General features: G+C 49.4%; 1 protein-coding gene and 1 pseudogene across 3 annotated transcripts in view; one reads left to right on the top strand and one right to left on the bottom strand.

The window, feature by feature from the left end:
• Positions 1 to 2,380, bottom strand: part of LOC130551552 (zinc finger C3H1 domain-containing protein) — a 48,681-nt gene extending 46,301 nt beyond the window's left edge. The window contains exon 1 of one of the 3 annotated variants that reach the window (XM_057329244.1): positions 1,389 to 2,380. In XM_057329244.1, the coding sequence (XP_057185227.1) occupies positions 1,389 to 1,785 (397 nt within the window). In that variant the 5' untranslated portion in view covers positions 1,786 to 2,380. The remainder of the gene's footprint in view (positions 1 to 1,388) is intronic. The other 2 variants (XM_057329242.1, XM_057329243.1) reach the window with 2 other exon arrangements.
• A 2,627-nt stretch (positions 2,381 to 5,007) lies between these two features.
• LOC130552266 (uncharacterized) lies at positions 5,008 to 7,926 on the top strand (annotated as a pseudogene).
• The last annotated feature ends 8,683 nt before the right edge of the window (positions 7,927 to 16,609 follow it).

Raw genomic sequence — 16,609 nt, 5'->3', positions numbered from 1 at the left:
CCAGCGCCGCCCTGTACAGATCAGAGATGTAATGAAGTGAGTTTGTGTGCACATTAAAATATTAAACCTTGTATGTAAGATGCTTGCATGATTAAAGAAATGTACTACAGTTTATGTGAGATGTCTTTAAGGTTCACTGAATGCATTGAATGAATCCCACTACTCGAGCAAGACATTATTGCAGCGTTATGTATGTGCGCAGGTGCTGAGCCAATAGCGTTCGAATGTACGCAGTAACGGAGCCCTTTCATTGGTTGAATGTACTGAATGAACACTCCCTTTACTTAACGAGTCAATGGAGTCAAAATGAGACTGAATGAACTGGTACATGTTGTTTATGGCCTAATATCCTCTGTGTTGCAACAGTGCATTAATTTAATTGAATTTTAACTGGTTAAATGTTAACTTTTGTTAACAAACTGTATTTAAAATAGATTCTTTTAAATACAGTTTTTTTATTAAATATATATCGAAATAAATATCGTTATCGATCAATATAGAAAAAAACTATAGAGTTTACTTTTTTGCCATATCGCCCAGCCCTAATAGGTACTCAAGATTAATATGAGATTGGCAGAAACCGCGTGTGTTAGGGCCCGCTTTAAAAGACAGAGTGACAAATTAACAGAACGATTCATCAACTGAGGTCATTATTCAAGGTCTTTATGATTACTATAAAAAAGGATGTGACCAAATTGTAAGTTGATGCGACCAGTGGGAAAAATGAGTCTAGAGCCATGATTTGTAGCTCCTAAAAGTACAGTAGCCTCACTGTGTTAAAGAAACAGTTCACCCAAAAATGAAATCATCTTCCATCTCTTATCCTCTCAGCAGAACACAGAGTGATACTGTTGTTGAATATGCCAGATTTGTCGCTGGATGACGGTCTCCAATGTTTTGAACATCCATTTTAAGTCATCTCTAAAACATCTAAAAAATGATGAGCTTGTGTAAGAACACATGTCAAAGTCTGATGTGTTATCCTCTGTGAAACACTCACAAATTCTCAGATGAACACAAACCCATCATTTCACTTCAGAAGAACCCCCTAGAGTCACGTACAGATTAAAAATCTACATTGACCTTCCACCGACATTATCTGACAAACAGAATAACTCCTGAGATGAGATGACATGAACGTGAATGAGAAGAGAATTTTCATTTGTGGACGAACTGTCTCTTTAACTATGAAAGAACGATCATGATCAAAATAAAAGTGTGTTTATTTTTAGTGCTCGTGATATTCCTCCTCCTACGAAAGCACACTGCGATGACATCACAGCGCGACTTCACCATAATCATTTACAAGCCTCAATGACATGACAATTACTTTACTCGTCAAAGAATAGCACAGTGGCGCACGTGACGTGAGTGTGATGTAAGGATACGTTTCCTGCACGGAGACTCTGTCGTTGTTCTGCCGCCGTGATTCTCCGCGAATCGCTCCGTCCAGTCGCGGGTCCACCCTGACGCTCGCTGCGTGCGGTACCTGAATGGGCCCAGCGCGTCGTGACTGCGCTCCCAGAAGCCGGAGCCCTGCCGGAGCCCGACGGGGAATAGTGGATGCGGGGCGGCGGAGATCACGACTCCTCTCAGTGGCACCGGAGCGATGTTGTTGTTCTTCATCATGTGTCCGGGTAAACGCGCTCTTCTGTTCAGCGCGGCGCGGTTGTTTCGGGCGCGTCGCGGAGGCCGCGCTTGACTCTGCGGCTCATCGTCGAAGATTTCCCCGTCCTCCAGCTCGCCATCCTCTTTAGGAGACGAACAGCTCATGTTGACCTCCATTACCGAACCCGCGCAGCACTTATACAGACTTCAATTGTGTTTCGTGCTCGTAAACCGATGAAATAACGTCGCGTCAGTGAGCGTCAGACACTCGAGGTTGCTTTCTCTGGGACATCGTACTCTTTCCTGCTGCTCCACATCCAAACATCGCGAGATTTTACTTACCCATCCCTTTTCCTATGGGTTCACATCTAAGCATATCGCGAGATCGCGTTCTTACCATTTGTTCCCGCCCACCACACGGCTCATCTCGATATCGTAATATTTCGCTCACTATCGCGAGATTTGGTTAAATCCTTGGTGTTTCGAGTGTGGCGTAATTAGTAATTAGCTTATCAATTCAAATCATTTTCTTTTTAAAATTCATGACCTTTCCTAATCATTATTTAAAATCTGAAAATGCACTTCCGCCCTGAAATGACTATCCATCTCAAATGACCTACAGTGCCCTCCACTATTAATCAAGATCTTGCCATAGCCATCCCAGTTCCTTGACCTGAACACTATAGAAATGAGTGGGATGAAGTGAAGATAAGAAAGCACCAACGTTTGAAGAATCTTAAGAGATTCTGTATGAAAGAATGGAATCGGATGACTTGCCATATATTCTCAAACCTCGTCAGACATAAAATAAAAGACGCAGATCTGTTTTTCATGCAAATGGAGGTTGCTGAAAGTTTTGAATACAAGGGTGCCAATAATTGTGACCAGGGTGTATTTTTCATAATGTTATATTTATGGAAGCCCAATCCTGCCAAAATAAACAAATACAAAAATAAATCCATGAAGAAATGTAAAACAGCGAATATAAATGAATAAATATAGACATTAATTTTCTAAAAATAACAAAAAATAATGAAACAAATGATATTTATTTATTTAAACATTCTTTTGTACATTTTTGTATTTCTTTTATGCATTTATGCTAATATATATGTATTTCCACATTTTTAAATTTTCACATTTATTTATTTCGACATTTCTGTGTCCATATGGTAATGAGGGGGCGTGTCTTGCTTCAGACATGGCAGTCGAGCACAGAGTGCTGCTGTAGGCCACAGGCAAACTCTAAGGCCATAGTAACATCTTGTGCTTTGACAAAATGACATGCAAGAGATGAGTGTGACAAAATGAAACAATAATATAGTATAATATATTACAGCATTTACTATAGTAAACTGCAACACTATATATTACAGTAATATATACTGTAGTGTACTATAGTATTTACTATAGTAAACTGCAGCATACTACATATTACAGTAATATATACTGTAGTGTACTATAGTATTTACTATAGTAGGATTTAAAAGCCCTTAAGGATATCAACCATGATTTTATCATAGTGTAAGTGTAGAAACCATGGTTTTTTGTCAGATTTGTATGACCACAGTTCCACTACAAATACCATGGTTAAATTGTAGGGGTGTGAAGAGATCTGATAAGTCTCAAGAACACAATTTCCTTACGCAATTGGCATGATGGAGTGATGGGCTCGAAATTGCGACCATTTTAGTTGCATATGCTCCCTAAATTTAACCTGTGCGACCTCAAAATATATTTGGGAGCATTTGTGCGAGTGCACATTTTGTTGTGGTGTGACCTGTTTTCATTACTGTACAGAACACGCTAATAACTGCACAAAGTATGTGCGTGCCGTGCTGTGAGCTACAGTGACCGGCCCGGCCATTCATAGACAATGTGATTTTGCTACTTTCCCACCGTTTTTCTGTGTAAACGCGCGCTAGACGGACGGGTTTCAACCGGCCCGCATCTCCTGCGCATAAAAGCGCTAGTGTTTGCGGTTCGCGCTTCCAGCAGCGCTTTGGGAGCGCGCGGCTGAACAGCAGCTGAGCTGAGCTGAGCTGAGTTTATATCATGTTATTTTAAATACCTCACAGACAAACCTCTTAAAAACGGATCATCTGTCTCTTACATATGTGCAATGTAAGCATAAAACATGATGTGTTTATGTAGTTTTAACTGTTTCTCTGAAGGCTATGTTCAGACAGTGGAGGAAGGAGGATTGACAGTGTGAAATGATCGCCACCTCTGCTAACACGGGCACTATGCAAAAGCATATAGAGAAAACAACCACAGCTCTTTACTAAAAGCTACGCCTGTTAAGAAAACAAAGCATACATTTTGTGCAATTACTGCCTGTCATTTGAGTTTGTAACTAAACATTTTGCCGTGTTTACATATTGTTTATTACTGCATAATATAATTAATTAAAATATAAGTTTAATGTGTTTCATAAAGTACAAGCTGATTTTATAATGCCTACATTTTTTGCATTTTGTGTTAAGGTGAATAAAAGACAATTTCATCATTGAGGATTTCTTTAAAAAATGTCTAAAAATCTCGTCTCGTTCTCGTGAACCCAGTCTCGTTTCTCGTCTGGTGAGATAAGTGTCTCGTCACACCCCTCTTAAATTGTGGTTACAATGGCTTAACTATAGTGGCCATTTTATTTCTTTTAATTAAAAGTTTATTTTCATAAAGGAACACTGTAGTATCTGGGAATTTTACTACACTTTACTTTAGTAAATACAATGTCTAATATTGTCCTTTTTGTCAAATGTGTATTGTCTCTCACATATTTCTTTTTTACGTTTTGTTACCTGTGCCTTGTCACTTTTTTAACCTGTATGTGCACTGGAAGCGTCTGTCACTAAGACAAATTCCTTGTGTGTCCAAGCACACTTGGCAATAAAGCTCTTTCTGATTCTGACAATGGTATAAGCTATAGCAGGGCTAGTCAAGCACCTGTTCATAATTTTAAATGAATCCTGAATTATTAACTTACGTTCTCTTTCATCATCTCGTTTCGAGATCCACCTATGGGAAGGGCATCCATACCTGACCTCTGCAGAAGCATCTAATTGCACCAAGTCTGGCTAGACAGACAGAAGCGCGCAGCCAATGCCAGGTAAGGCCCCACCCCCTTACCTGAGCGCATATAAGGTCTGCTTGCACTGCTGTTCCTCAGTTGTCATTCGCTTCTCGCGATCTCTGCTTTAACACAGTTCGGTTGGATTTTCGCTGCTCACTGTGTGTCTTCAGGAGGACATATCGTCTGATCAGCCTCCGCTAGATGTGACAGTCATCTATTCAGCCAGGTTAGCTGTGTTTTTTCTACGCATCCTGAGCCGCCCACGCCTGCTCCCCCTTTACTTTCCACGGCTACCCGCCACGGATATTAACGAGTTTTTCACCGACATGTCGCTCTCTAAATCTGCCACTGCTCCCGGGACCAGCTCATCACGGGCCTGCCCGGCCGCGTGCGGGGCTCTCATCGCAGCTAAGGACTCTCACGAGTTCTGCGTGGTCTGCTTGGGCCTCAAGCATGCAGAAGAGGCTTTGGAGAACCCGGAGCATTGCAGCCATTGCCTTGTGCTGCCGAAAAAGCTCCTGCGGCGTCGACTCAAAGTTGCCGCTAGAGTGTACCCAGTGTATCGAGCTCGACCTTTCTGACTCGGATGGGGGACACGGTGACGGCGGAGGCGCGACGTCGCTTCATTAGGCTGACCTGCCTAATCCTGCGTTCCCCGAAGAGGATATCTTCGCGGGCAACCTCCCGTTCGCCAATGAACCAGCTGGTTCCGGCGATGAAGATGACGCGGGCCTTCTTGGGGTCTCAGAGGACGAGGAGGCCATCCCACTCTCTGGTTTTTACCAGGCTAACCCCCCGCGGCCTTACCCCAGTCCATCCTCCTGGACTTGTGCGAACGAGCGGCCGCTCTCCTTAACATTCCGTGGCCGGCTCCGCAGAGCGCCACCGACCAGGAGAGGGATGTGTATGATGGGAAAGTGCTGGGTCCCCCACCTGGCCCGAGGAAACAACTCTTCCCCGTCCTTCCAGCGTGCGCGAAGCTGTCATGGCTCTGCTTCATTTAGTCATGTTTTTCTCGGTCCTGTAGCAGAGTCATGACAAAGCCTTTGGTTATGTGTGGAGAGAAACATATTGTTGTCCTTTTGACAATAATATACGTTCTCTCCAGTGTCTCGTCATTGACCCCGCTCCTCTCGTTTCTTTGTTATCCTTCCCTGAGTGTTTTACTACCCACACCTGCCCCGTGTAATTATCCCTCGTTTGTCTCTCCCTTTAAATACCCTCTTGTTTCTTTGTCCTGTGCTCGTGGATTGTCTTATGGATGTGCTATGTTTCGTGTGTTTCGTTTTGACCCCACGTCTCAGCCTTGCCTTGTCCTGTCCGTGAACCTGTTTTGTGAAGTGAGTTATTTTAGTGTTCTTTGGTTTTTGTCTTGCCCCCTCGTGGGAAGTTTTTGTTTGTTGTATTTTCCTCAGTTTAGTTTTTCCCCATTGTGGGTGTTTTTGTTTCTGTTTTTTGTTAAGAAATAAAGTCTTGTTTCTGTTAACCCCTTACTGCCTGCCTGCGCTTGGGTTCTTCACACTACACGATCGTGACAGAAGCACGTGAGGCATTACTGGAGCGACCCGCTGAACCTCAAACACGGTCTCGCGGGTCTGGAGGTGAAAGACATGGCGGCTCTCGGCTTGGGCCAAAGAAGGACGGCTCTCTCCGCCCCATCTTGGACCTCCGAATGTTGAACAAACATTTGAGGAAATACAATTTCAGAATGTTAAACCACGGCACTCTGGCCCGTGCCATAAAACAGAATGACTGGTTCACTTCGGTCGATCTCAAGGATGCTTTTTTCCACATAAGCATTTATCCGCCACACAGGAAGTTTCTTCGTTTCGCCTATCTAGGTATATGTTACGAAATCACTGTTCTTCCTTTCGGGCTCTCACTCAGCCCTCAGACTTTTTGTCTGTGTACGGAGGCGAGCTTGGCTCCCCTGAGAATGTCAGGTCTGCAGATTTTGACATACATAGACGATTGGCTCATCGTGGCCGAATCGGAAGAGAAAGTGCTGCAGGACACCTGCAGCGTGCTTACACACATCACATCTCTCGGGTTCAGGGTGAATGTGACCAAAAGCAATTTTACACCCAGCCAGAGTGTGATTTTCCTGGGCTTGGAGCTGAGCTTGGTCTCCATGCGAGCGCATCTCTCCCAGGAGCGCGTCCTCTCTCTAATGAGCTGCGTGTCACAGTTCAGAGAGGGGGCGAGAGTGCAGTATCGCACATGCCTCAGATTGCAGGGTCTTATGGCTTCAGCTATCCAAGTTTTGCCACTGGGACTTCTGCGAATGAGAGCATTCATGAAATGGGTTTTGTCACTACATTTCAGCACGGTACGCGATCTCTGCTGCTCTGTGACAGTGACGCGCGCCTGCACGGCAGCTCTTCGCCACTGGAGAGACGCGGACTTTTACGCACAGGGGACCCGTTTGGGAACGGTAGTGATGCGGAAAGTTGTGACGACAGATGCGTCCCTAACAGGCTGGGGTGCCACCCAGGAGGGCAGAGTGGTGAACGGTGTGGCCGAGCATACTACGTTCAGCACACATAAATTATTTAGAGCTCCTGACCATATGGAAAGCTCTGAATTATTTTCTGCCTCGCCTGCTAGGACATCATGTGCTCGTATGCTGCGACAATACCACAGCAGTCGCGTATATCAATTGGCAGGGCGGCTTACGCTCACCGAAACTTCACGCTCTAGCTCACAAGCTTTTGGTGTGGAGCGGGCGGTTTTTCCTGTCGTTACGCGCGACTCATGTTCCAGGCATTCTGAACAGAGGTGCGGACCTTCTGTCGAGGGGGAACCCACTCTACGGAGATTGGCACCTCCACCCTCAGATAGTGGGCATGATATGGAGGAGATTCGGACAGGCAACCGTAGATCTATTCGCTTCGTGTGAAAACAACCATTGTCCTATGTTCTTCTCACTAAAGGACTCGGACGCGCCCCTCGGGGTGGACGCACTGGCCCACCCATGGCCCAAGCTGCTGCTGTATGCTTTTCCTCCTCTGTGCCTGATAATTACCACACTGGCCAGAGTGAGAGAGAAGGGCCTGTCTCTCCTTCTAATAGCTCCCAGGTGGCCCAAAGCACCGTGGCTGGCAGAGATAATCCCTCTGTTATACGCCCAGCCGTGGCGCCTCCCCCTCCGCGCAGACCTATTGTCTCAGGCGAACGGGGAAATTTATCACCCACACCCGGACAGGGTGGCTCTCTGGGTCTGGCCCGTGAGAAGTCAAACTTAAACGCGCTGGGGCTTCACCGCGTGTGGTTGCCACTATACAAAATGCCAGGGCCGTTTCTACAAGGTCCTTGTATGGTTGTAAGTGGCAAGTGTTTGAAGAGTGGTGTGATGGGCGCAGTCTCACATCATATCAGTGCTCAGTTCCTGATATTTTGTGTTTCTTACAGGACCTTATGGATAAAGGCAGGTCTTTTTCCACAATTAAGGTCTACCTGGCAGCTATTTCTGCCTGTCATGTGGGCTTTGAGGGCTCAACAGTCGGGCAGAATCCTTTAATCCGCAGATTTATGAAGGGTGCCCGTCGCTCCTTGCCAGTCATCAGGAGAACCGTCCCTGAATGGGACCTCTCCTTGGTGCTGGAGGCCCTGTCTCAGTATCCCTTTGAGCCCCTGGGAGGTATTTCCTTGAAGCTGTTGTCTTTCAAGACGGCTTTTCTCTTGGCCTTGGTATCAGCCAAACATGTCAGTGAGCTACATGCACTCTCAATACATCCCTCATGCACGAAATTCTCTTTGAGTGGAGATAAGGTTTTTCTTAAGCCTAACCCGGCTTTTATGCCTAAATGTTTCCCTGCGTTCACTTCGGAGGTGTTGGAGCTGTCCGCTTTTCACCCTCCGCCTTTTTCCTCTGCGGAGGATCGGAGGCTGAATGCTCTGTGTCCTGTTCGTGCATTACAGGCATATACAGTATGTCCAAGACCAGTGCTTTCCGGAAGAGCGACCAGCTCTTTATTTCGTGGGCACCCCCTCATAAGGGGAGTCCCATATCTAAACAGCGCCTCTCACATTGGCTTGTGAACGCTATAGCAGTTGCATATGAATCAAGGGGAGTGCAGCCCCCAGGTACCATCAGAGCTCATTCCACGAGAGGCTTAGCTGCCTCTTGGGCTTTGTTAGGGGAGTATCACTGCAGGACATCTGCTCTGCAGCCAGCTGGGCTTCTCCCCATACGTTTGTGCGTTACTACCGATTGGATGTCACCAAAACCTCGGTAGCACATTCTGTTTTAGGAGTGGGGTCTTCATAGCCCCTCCTTGTTATATTCCTTCACCTCCTGTTTACACATTGTTATGTTAACAAGGGTTGAACGGGCCGGTGGGCCGTGCGCAATCATGTCACCAAGCATGCATTCACATTCCGGCCTGGGTGGTATATATGTGTTGCTGGGTTAATTACATGTGTGTGCCTCATACATGTTCCTGTCCTGTATGTGCGCAGCAGCTATGCGTGCGCATCCGGGCTGCCAGGGACATAATTATGGGACATGTCATGCACTGCCCCTTTGGGGGTGACCGTCTTTTTCTGGCTTTCAGAACCTCACTGTGAGTGTATTGGGCAATCGGGGAGCTGTCCATGTCTCTCCCATAGGTGGATCTCGAAACGAGATGATGAAAGAGAACAATATCGAAACGAGATGATGAAAGAGAACAATATACTTACTGAGGAACAGCAGCGCAAGCAGACCTTATATGCGCTTAGGTAAGGGGGTGGGGCCTTACCTGGCATTGGCTGCGCGCTTCTGTCTGTCTAGCCAGACTTGGTGCAATTAGATGCTTCTGCAGAGGTCAGGTACGGATGCCCTTCCCATAGGTGGATCTCGAAAAGAGGTGATGAAAGAGAACCAGGGTTACGACAGTAACCTATTGTTTTTACACAATTACCTGTTCATTCATGTTGAGGCACAATAGCAACAAACACCAGACATTATATTAAATCATTAAAGCACGATGTTGTTGTTGGTACTGGTAGTCCAGTGAACTACCCCCTACGGGGGCCTAGCACCCACTTTTTCACAAAAAGAGCCAATCTCCCTGGGTGTTCTTCACAGCCGCTCTCACCCTCTGTCAGACGGTGTTCGGCCACTCGACGTTGCGTCTTGGCGAGGCACAACATCGAATGTATTTTGCAGCCCTCAGCACTCTCAAATCGACAGTGCGTGGAGCTGCATCACCAGGCAGGCAATCCAGCAGAGCCAGTCTTCTTCCCGGGGGCCCCCCGGCGAGAGACCCGCACTGCCAGCCATCGAACCACCCCCCGGGGGGTCGATGAAGCAGATCGTACCCTTAGTCCCCCGTCGCAGTCCCTGGGAGCTTGGCTCGAGCTTACCACACCATCACGGTGGCTGAGGAGAACGATCCGTCTCGGCTACGCGATCCAGTTCGCCAGAAACCCGCCCAAGTTTTGGGGCATCCTCGCCACCTCGGTCAGAGGCCGGGATGCTCCCGTACTACGGGGCGAGGTCACCACCCTTGCGAAGGGTGCGATCGAGTCCGTCCCCTTAGCCGAGATGTCCAAGGGGTTTTACAGCCCTTACTTCATCGTCACCAAAAAAGGCGGCGGGGGGTGCGCCCCATCCTAGATCTGCGTACCCTGAACAGACACCTGCACAAGCTGCCGTTCAGGATGCTCACGCAGAAGCGCATCCTGGCATCTGTCAGATGTCAGGATTGGTTCATGGCAATCGACCTAAAGGACGCTTACTTTCATGTCTCGATTCTCCCTCGTCATCGCCCGTTCCTACGGTTCGCTTTCGAGGGTCGGGCATATCAGTACAGAGTCCTCCCCTTCGGTCTGTCTCTGTCTCCACGAGTCTTTACGAAGATCGTGGAGGCCGCCCTCTCTCCCCTCAGGGAGAAGGGTGTGAGGGTACTCAACTATCTTGACGACTGGCTTATCTTGGCACACTCGCGAGATCTGTTGTGTGCACACAGGGACCTGGTGCTCCGGCACCTAGATCGATTGGGACTACAGGTCAACCGAGAGAAGAGCAAGCTCTCCCCTGTGCAGAGCATCCTCTATCTTGGTATGGAACATAACTCTGTCACTATAACAGCGCGACTGTCCGCAGTATGTGCCCAGTCGGTGATGAACTGCCTGGATCATTTCACGCAGTCAGCGGTTCCCCTGAAACTATTTCAGAGGCTCCTGGGACACATGGCATCCTCGACGGCGGTGATACCCCCCGGGTTGATGCACATGAGGCCGCTCCAACACTGGCTCCAGAGTCGAGTTCCCTGGAGAGCGTGGCACACCGGCTGCAGGCAGATGGTGATTACGCCTCGCTGCCGACGCACCCTAACCCCTTGGTCTTCCATGTCCTTCCTTCGGGCAGGGGTACCCCTAGGGCAGGTTACGAGGCATGTCGTGGTGACAACGGACGCCTCCCTGCAGGGTTGGGGTGCAGTGTGCAATGGGCACGCAGTGTCGGGGCTTTGGACGGGCCCCCGCCTGCTCTGGCATATCAATTGCCTAGAGTTGTGGACCGTGCTACTCGCACTAAAGAGGCTGCAGCCTCTCATGCAGGGCAAGCACGTGCTGGTACGGTCGGACAGCACTACTGCAGTAGCGTATATCAATCCTCAGGGTGGCGTTCACTCACTGCAGTTAACACGACTCGCCCGACGCCTCCTCCGGTGGAGTCAGCAGGTGACCCGCTCCCTGCGTGCCACGTATATCCCAAGCGACCTGAACCAGACAGCCGATGCGCTCTCTCGTCAGTCTATGCCTCGCGGAGAGTGGCGACTCCACCCCCGCGCAGTCCAGCTCATTTGGGTGCAGTTCGGGCAGGCCCATGTAGACCTGTTCGCCTCCCTCGAAACCACCCATTGCCCGCTTTGGTACTCTCTGACTTAGGGACCCCTCGGCACGGATGCCCTAGCGCACAGCTGGCTGCGGGACAAGCGGAAGTACGCCTTCCCCCCAGTGAGCCTCATTGCACAGACCCTGTGCAAGGTCAGGGAAGAGGAGCAGCAAGTGTTACTCGTTGCGCCACACTGGCCTAACCGGACTTGGTTCTCGGAGCTAATGCTCTTGACGACAGCTCCCCCCTGGCCGATTCCCCTGATGAAGGACCTGCTTTCCCAGGGGAAGGGCACGTTATGGCATCCCAGGCCAGACCTCTGGAACCTCCATGTCTGGCCCCTGGACGGGACGAGGAGATCCTGAGTGGTCTGTCCCCTGCTGTGGTAGCTACCATTTCTCAGGCTAGGGCACCTGCCACTAGGCGACTGTACACCTACAAGTGGCGCCTCTTCTCGACCTGGTGTGCTTCTCGAGGAGAAGACCCACGGAGTTGTGCGATCGGGTCCGTGCTGTCCTTCCTACAAGAGAGACTCGAGACTAACCTCTCCCCCTCCACACTGAAAGTGTATGTAGCCGCCATTGCTGCTCATCACAACTCAGTTGCTGGAAAGTCTCTAGGGCAGCACGACCTGGTCATTAGATTCCTAAGGGGTGCGAGGAGGCGTAACCCGCCTCGTCCGCACTCCATACCCTCTTGGGACCTGGATGTAGCCCTGACAGGTCTCACCAGGCCCCCCTTCGAGCCCCTAGGGGATGCCTCTCTTCCTCATCTTACGATGAAGACGGTTCTCCTTTTGGCGCTCGCCTCCATCAAGAGGGTAGGGGATCTACAGGCTTTCTCCGTGTCCCCTGACTGCCTAGAATTCGGACCCAGGGATTCTCACGTTATCCTGAGACCTCGGCCCGGCTACGTGCCCAAGGTTCCCACCGCTCCCTTTCGGGACCAGGTGGTGAACTTACAGGCGCTCCCCACTGGGGAGGAAGACCCAACCCCGTCCGTGTTGTGTCCAGTACGCACACTGCGCCTCTACTTAGACCGCACACAGAGCTTCAGGAGCTCGGATCAGCTCTTTGTCTGTTTCGGAGGTCAGCAGCAGGGGAGAGCTGTCTCCAAGCAGAGGTTGGCCCACTGGATTGTGGACGCTGTCAAGGCATCTTACCAATCCCTAAATCGCCTGTGCCCCCTATGAGTGAGGGCCCACTCCACCCGGGGTGTAGCCTCCTCTTGGGCTCTGGCACGGGGGGCCTCTCTTGCAGAAATATGCAGAGATACGGGTTGGGCTACACCCAACACCTTCGCGAGGTTCTACAACCTCCGCGTAGAGCCGGTGTCGGCCCGCGTCCTGCATGGCCACATGTAGGACCGGCAACTGGTAGGGTGTACGCCTTATCGGTTCTTTTCCCCCTCTCTCGAGTGGGTCAGTATAACGATTCAGCCTCCCTTCTTTCCCCACTGGGAGAAGAACAGGCACTCCATCCATCACTAAGCAAGCACCTTCTGGGGTGGGCTAGGCAGAGCAGCCCTGCCCCTTAGGCCGGGTTCCCGAGTTATTCGCATCATAGCTCTAACCGGACCTAGTCCTACCAGACGTTGCAACCCCCCAGTAGGGTGGTTCCGTCTGATGTATCCTCATGCTGGTTCCCACCTTGGTAACCCATGACCTCCCCAGGTGGACCTCCACCTCGCGGTTTTCTCTTCAGCCGCACTTTCTTCCCATGAGTTCTCCCCCATCGGTGAGACCATGTTGGTATCTCCACTAGTCTCCTCCCTGCGGTAGGAAGTGGTCTCTGTAGCGCATCCCCCACTTGAGGAAGTAGCGCTTACCCAGTGGCCTTACGGTTCCGGGCGGCTTCTCGCTGTTAGAGAAACAAGGCCGCCGCCTGTGATGCCGAAGGTCTGGGACCCCCTACCTACCCACTGGTAGGTTACAATTTCGCGGTAGCGCTCACGGCTGACTCGCCCAGGCCAGTCACCATCGCTTCGTTGAGATTGTGACAGGGCACAGTGTTATGGCGTTTTCCATTGGAACCCCATCTGTTGGTTCAGAAAGGGAACGTCTCGGTTACATTTGTAACCTCGGTTCCCTGATGGAGGGAACGAGACATTGTGACCTCCTTGCCACAACACGTGCTGTCCTCTGCAGCAGTCGTGAGAGGTCTCAGGCTCCTCAGAACTAAGGTGAATGAATGATGCACGCCGTCTCCCTTTTATACCCGGATTTCCGGGGCGGAGTCCGGCATGCAAATTTCATTTGCCAATTTTCATTGGCCTTTTCTAAGTAGTCGGAAACGATTGGTTCTCAGGGACGAACCCCATCTGTCGGTTCGACACAACGTCTCGTTCCCTCCATCAGGGAACCGAGGTTACAAACGTAACCGAGACGTTATTCCTTATATTAAGGGTGGTAACTGATAATAGACATGTAACTTTTTCTCCCAGTTATGCTAACTGTGCAATCCATAATATTGTTGAAAATTCTCTTTTGACCTGTTGATGATTTCATAATTCTTTACTTTTTTTGTTAATCTTATGTTGCTTTTCTTGGTTTTCCTGTACAGCTGCTTTGATGCAATACTCTAGAAAATATTTATTTGACCAGTGTTTTATGATATAGTTTATGTAGGAACAGTAATTCAATAATTTCCCTGCTGAATAAAATAATAGAGCCCATCTTAAAACACAATAAAATGTAATAGACTTCATGGTTATCATGGAAATTGTATTGGTTTTAATGAAAACTATGGTAAGTGATGTATTTTATTGGTAGTGTAACACTACACATAAGGGGAAGAACGATGCCACAACAGGAGACGGTGCAAAGGGTATATTTAATCCAAAAACCCCAAATCCAAAAGAGTAAATCCAAAAAGGGGTAACAGGCACAAAAAGGAATCCACAAAAAGGTATAATCCAACTGGTAAGAAACATGCAACAAGGAGATTCCAGAAACACAGGAGGGTCGGAACTAGACAGTAACGGAAATAACAACTAGATCTGACACCGGGGAATACACAGGGCAGGGTACATATAGTGTCCAAGTAATGTGAATCAGGTGCGGGTGTAATCATGATGAGTGCAAGGGATGATGGGAATTGGAGTTTGCAGACTGTCGGGAACACCGATTCCTGGTAGCCATAGCGACTGATTTTGCCGGCTGCCAGCCAGCCGTTTTGTTGCTTTTATGAACTAAAATGAATTTCCTAAAACCTTTCATCTGTTTCACCTGTTATTGCATGCGTGAGTAGCGCGTTCCCACTGCGCTCGCAGCAACACACAAGGAGAGCACCTGCATCGCAAGCCCCTTTCAAGGCACTGCGCTGCTGTCCGGTGTACTATATATAACGATTATAAATTTGCTTTGCATTACTTTTAATACCGTGAAACCTCTTCAGAAAGATTATTTTACTGACATGTTGATTATAAAACTTTAATTTGTTTTATATGCATTGTTTCCGTGCTCTTTCTGGTCCTTGAGTTAGATAAAGGAGGATTCTTTCATTGCTGGGAAGTGTCAGCTTGACTTAAAGTTAAAATATTCACATTCTAATCTTTAATGGTTTTAATGAATTCAAAATTTTGAAATGCAGTCCTAAAGTTGCGTTTTAAAAAATATAATGACACAGATTATTGCTGACCAAAAAAAATCACTCAAAAATAGGCCTAACTGAAACGTCTTGGTTACGGATGTAACCTCGGTTCCCTGATGGAGGGAACGAGACGTTGTGTCAAACCGACAGAATGGGGTTTGTCTTGAGAACCTATCATCTTCTGAGTATTTAGAAAAGGCCAATGAAAATTGGTGAATGAAATTTGCATGCCGGGCTCCTCCCCGGATGTCCGGGTATAAGAGGGAAGCCGGCGTGCTCATTCATTCACCTTTGGTCTGAGGAGCCTAAAGCATCCTCCCCCGACCGCTGGGGTGGGCGGCCAGTGTTGTGGCATGAGGGACACAACGTCTCGTTCCCTCCATCAGGGAACCGAGGTTACATCCGTAACCAAGACGTTCCCTTTCTGTCGGTCTCTCGACGTTGTGTCGAACCGACAGAATGGGGTTCCTATGGAAAACGCCACAGCACTGAGCCGCGTCACAATCTCTGCGGAGCGACGTTGACTGGCCTGGGCGAGTCAGACGAACACGCTAACGCGAAATTATGACCTTCCAGTGGAGAGGAAGGGGGACCCAGAGCTTTCCACAAAAAGTTGGGAAGCCCCCTAACGCCGGCCGTCACGGGCGGAGGCCTGATTCTCTAAATGGCGAGAAGCCGCCCGGCACCGTACGGGCCACTGGGTAAGCATTATTCCCCCCCCGGGGGGAAAAACGCTGCAGAGGCCACTACCTACCGTAGGGAGGAATTAGTGGAGACACCACATGGTCTCACCATCAGGGGAGAACTCATGGGAGGAATGTGCGGACTGCAGGAGTTAACCGCAAGGTGGGAGTCCACCTGGGGAGGTCATGGGTTGCCAAGGTGGGAACCATTCATGAGGATACATCAGACGGAACAGCCCACGGAGGGGGGGTTACCACGTCTGGAGCACTAGGTCCGGTTAGAGCTATGTGGGAGATAACTCAACTGTTCCCCGGCCTAAGGGGGCAGGGCTGCTCTGCCCAGCCTGTCCCCTGGAAGGGTGCTTAGTGATGGATGGAATGCCTGTTCTTTACCCGAGGGGAAAGAAGTGAGGCGGGATCGCCACTGCTCCCCCCGGAGGGGGAAGGGCTTCCGCAGGCGTATGCCCTACCGGCTGCCGGTCCCACACCTTGCCAGGATGCGGGCTGACACCGGTTCCGCGCGTAGGTATTAGAACCTCACGGAGTTGTTAGGCATAGCCCAACCCGCAGCTCTGCAGATGTCTGCCAGAGAGGCGCCCTGAGCCAGTGCCCATGAGGGGTGTGCCTCACTCCCAACGGGCAGGGGCGAATAGAGATCGGTATGCCCTAACGAGGGCATCCACGATCCAGTGCGCCAGCCTCTGTTTGGAGACAGCCCTCCCTTCTGCTGACCTCCGAAACAGACAAAGAGCTGCTCAGAGCTTCTGGGCTCTGCGTGCGGTCCAAGTAGAGGCACCGTGCGCGTACTGGACACAACACGGATAGGTTGGGT

The sequence above is a fragment of the Triplophysa rosa genome, linkage group LG3, assembly GCF_024868665.1.
Source record: "Triplophysa rosa linkage group LG3, Trosa_1v2, whole genome shotgun sequence".
NCBI lineage: Eukaryota > Metazoa > Chordata > Actinopteri > Cypriniformes > Nemacheilidae > Triplophysa > Triplophysa rosa.
This window is presented reverse-complemented; position numbering and strand designations above follow the sequence as displayed.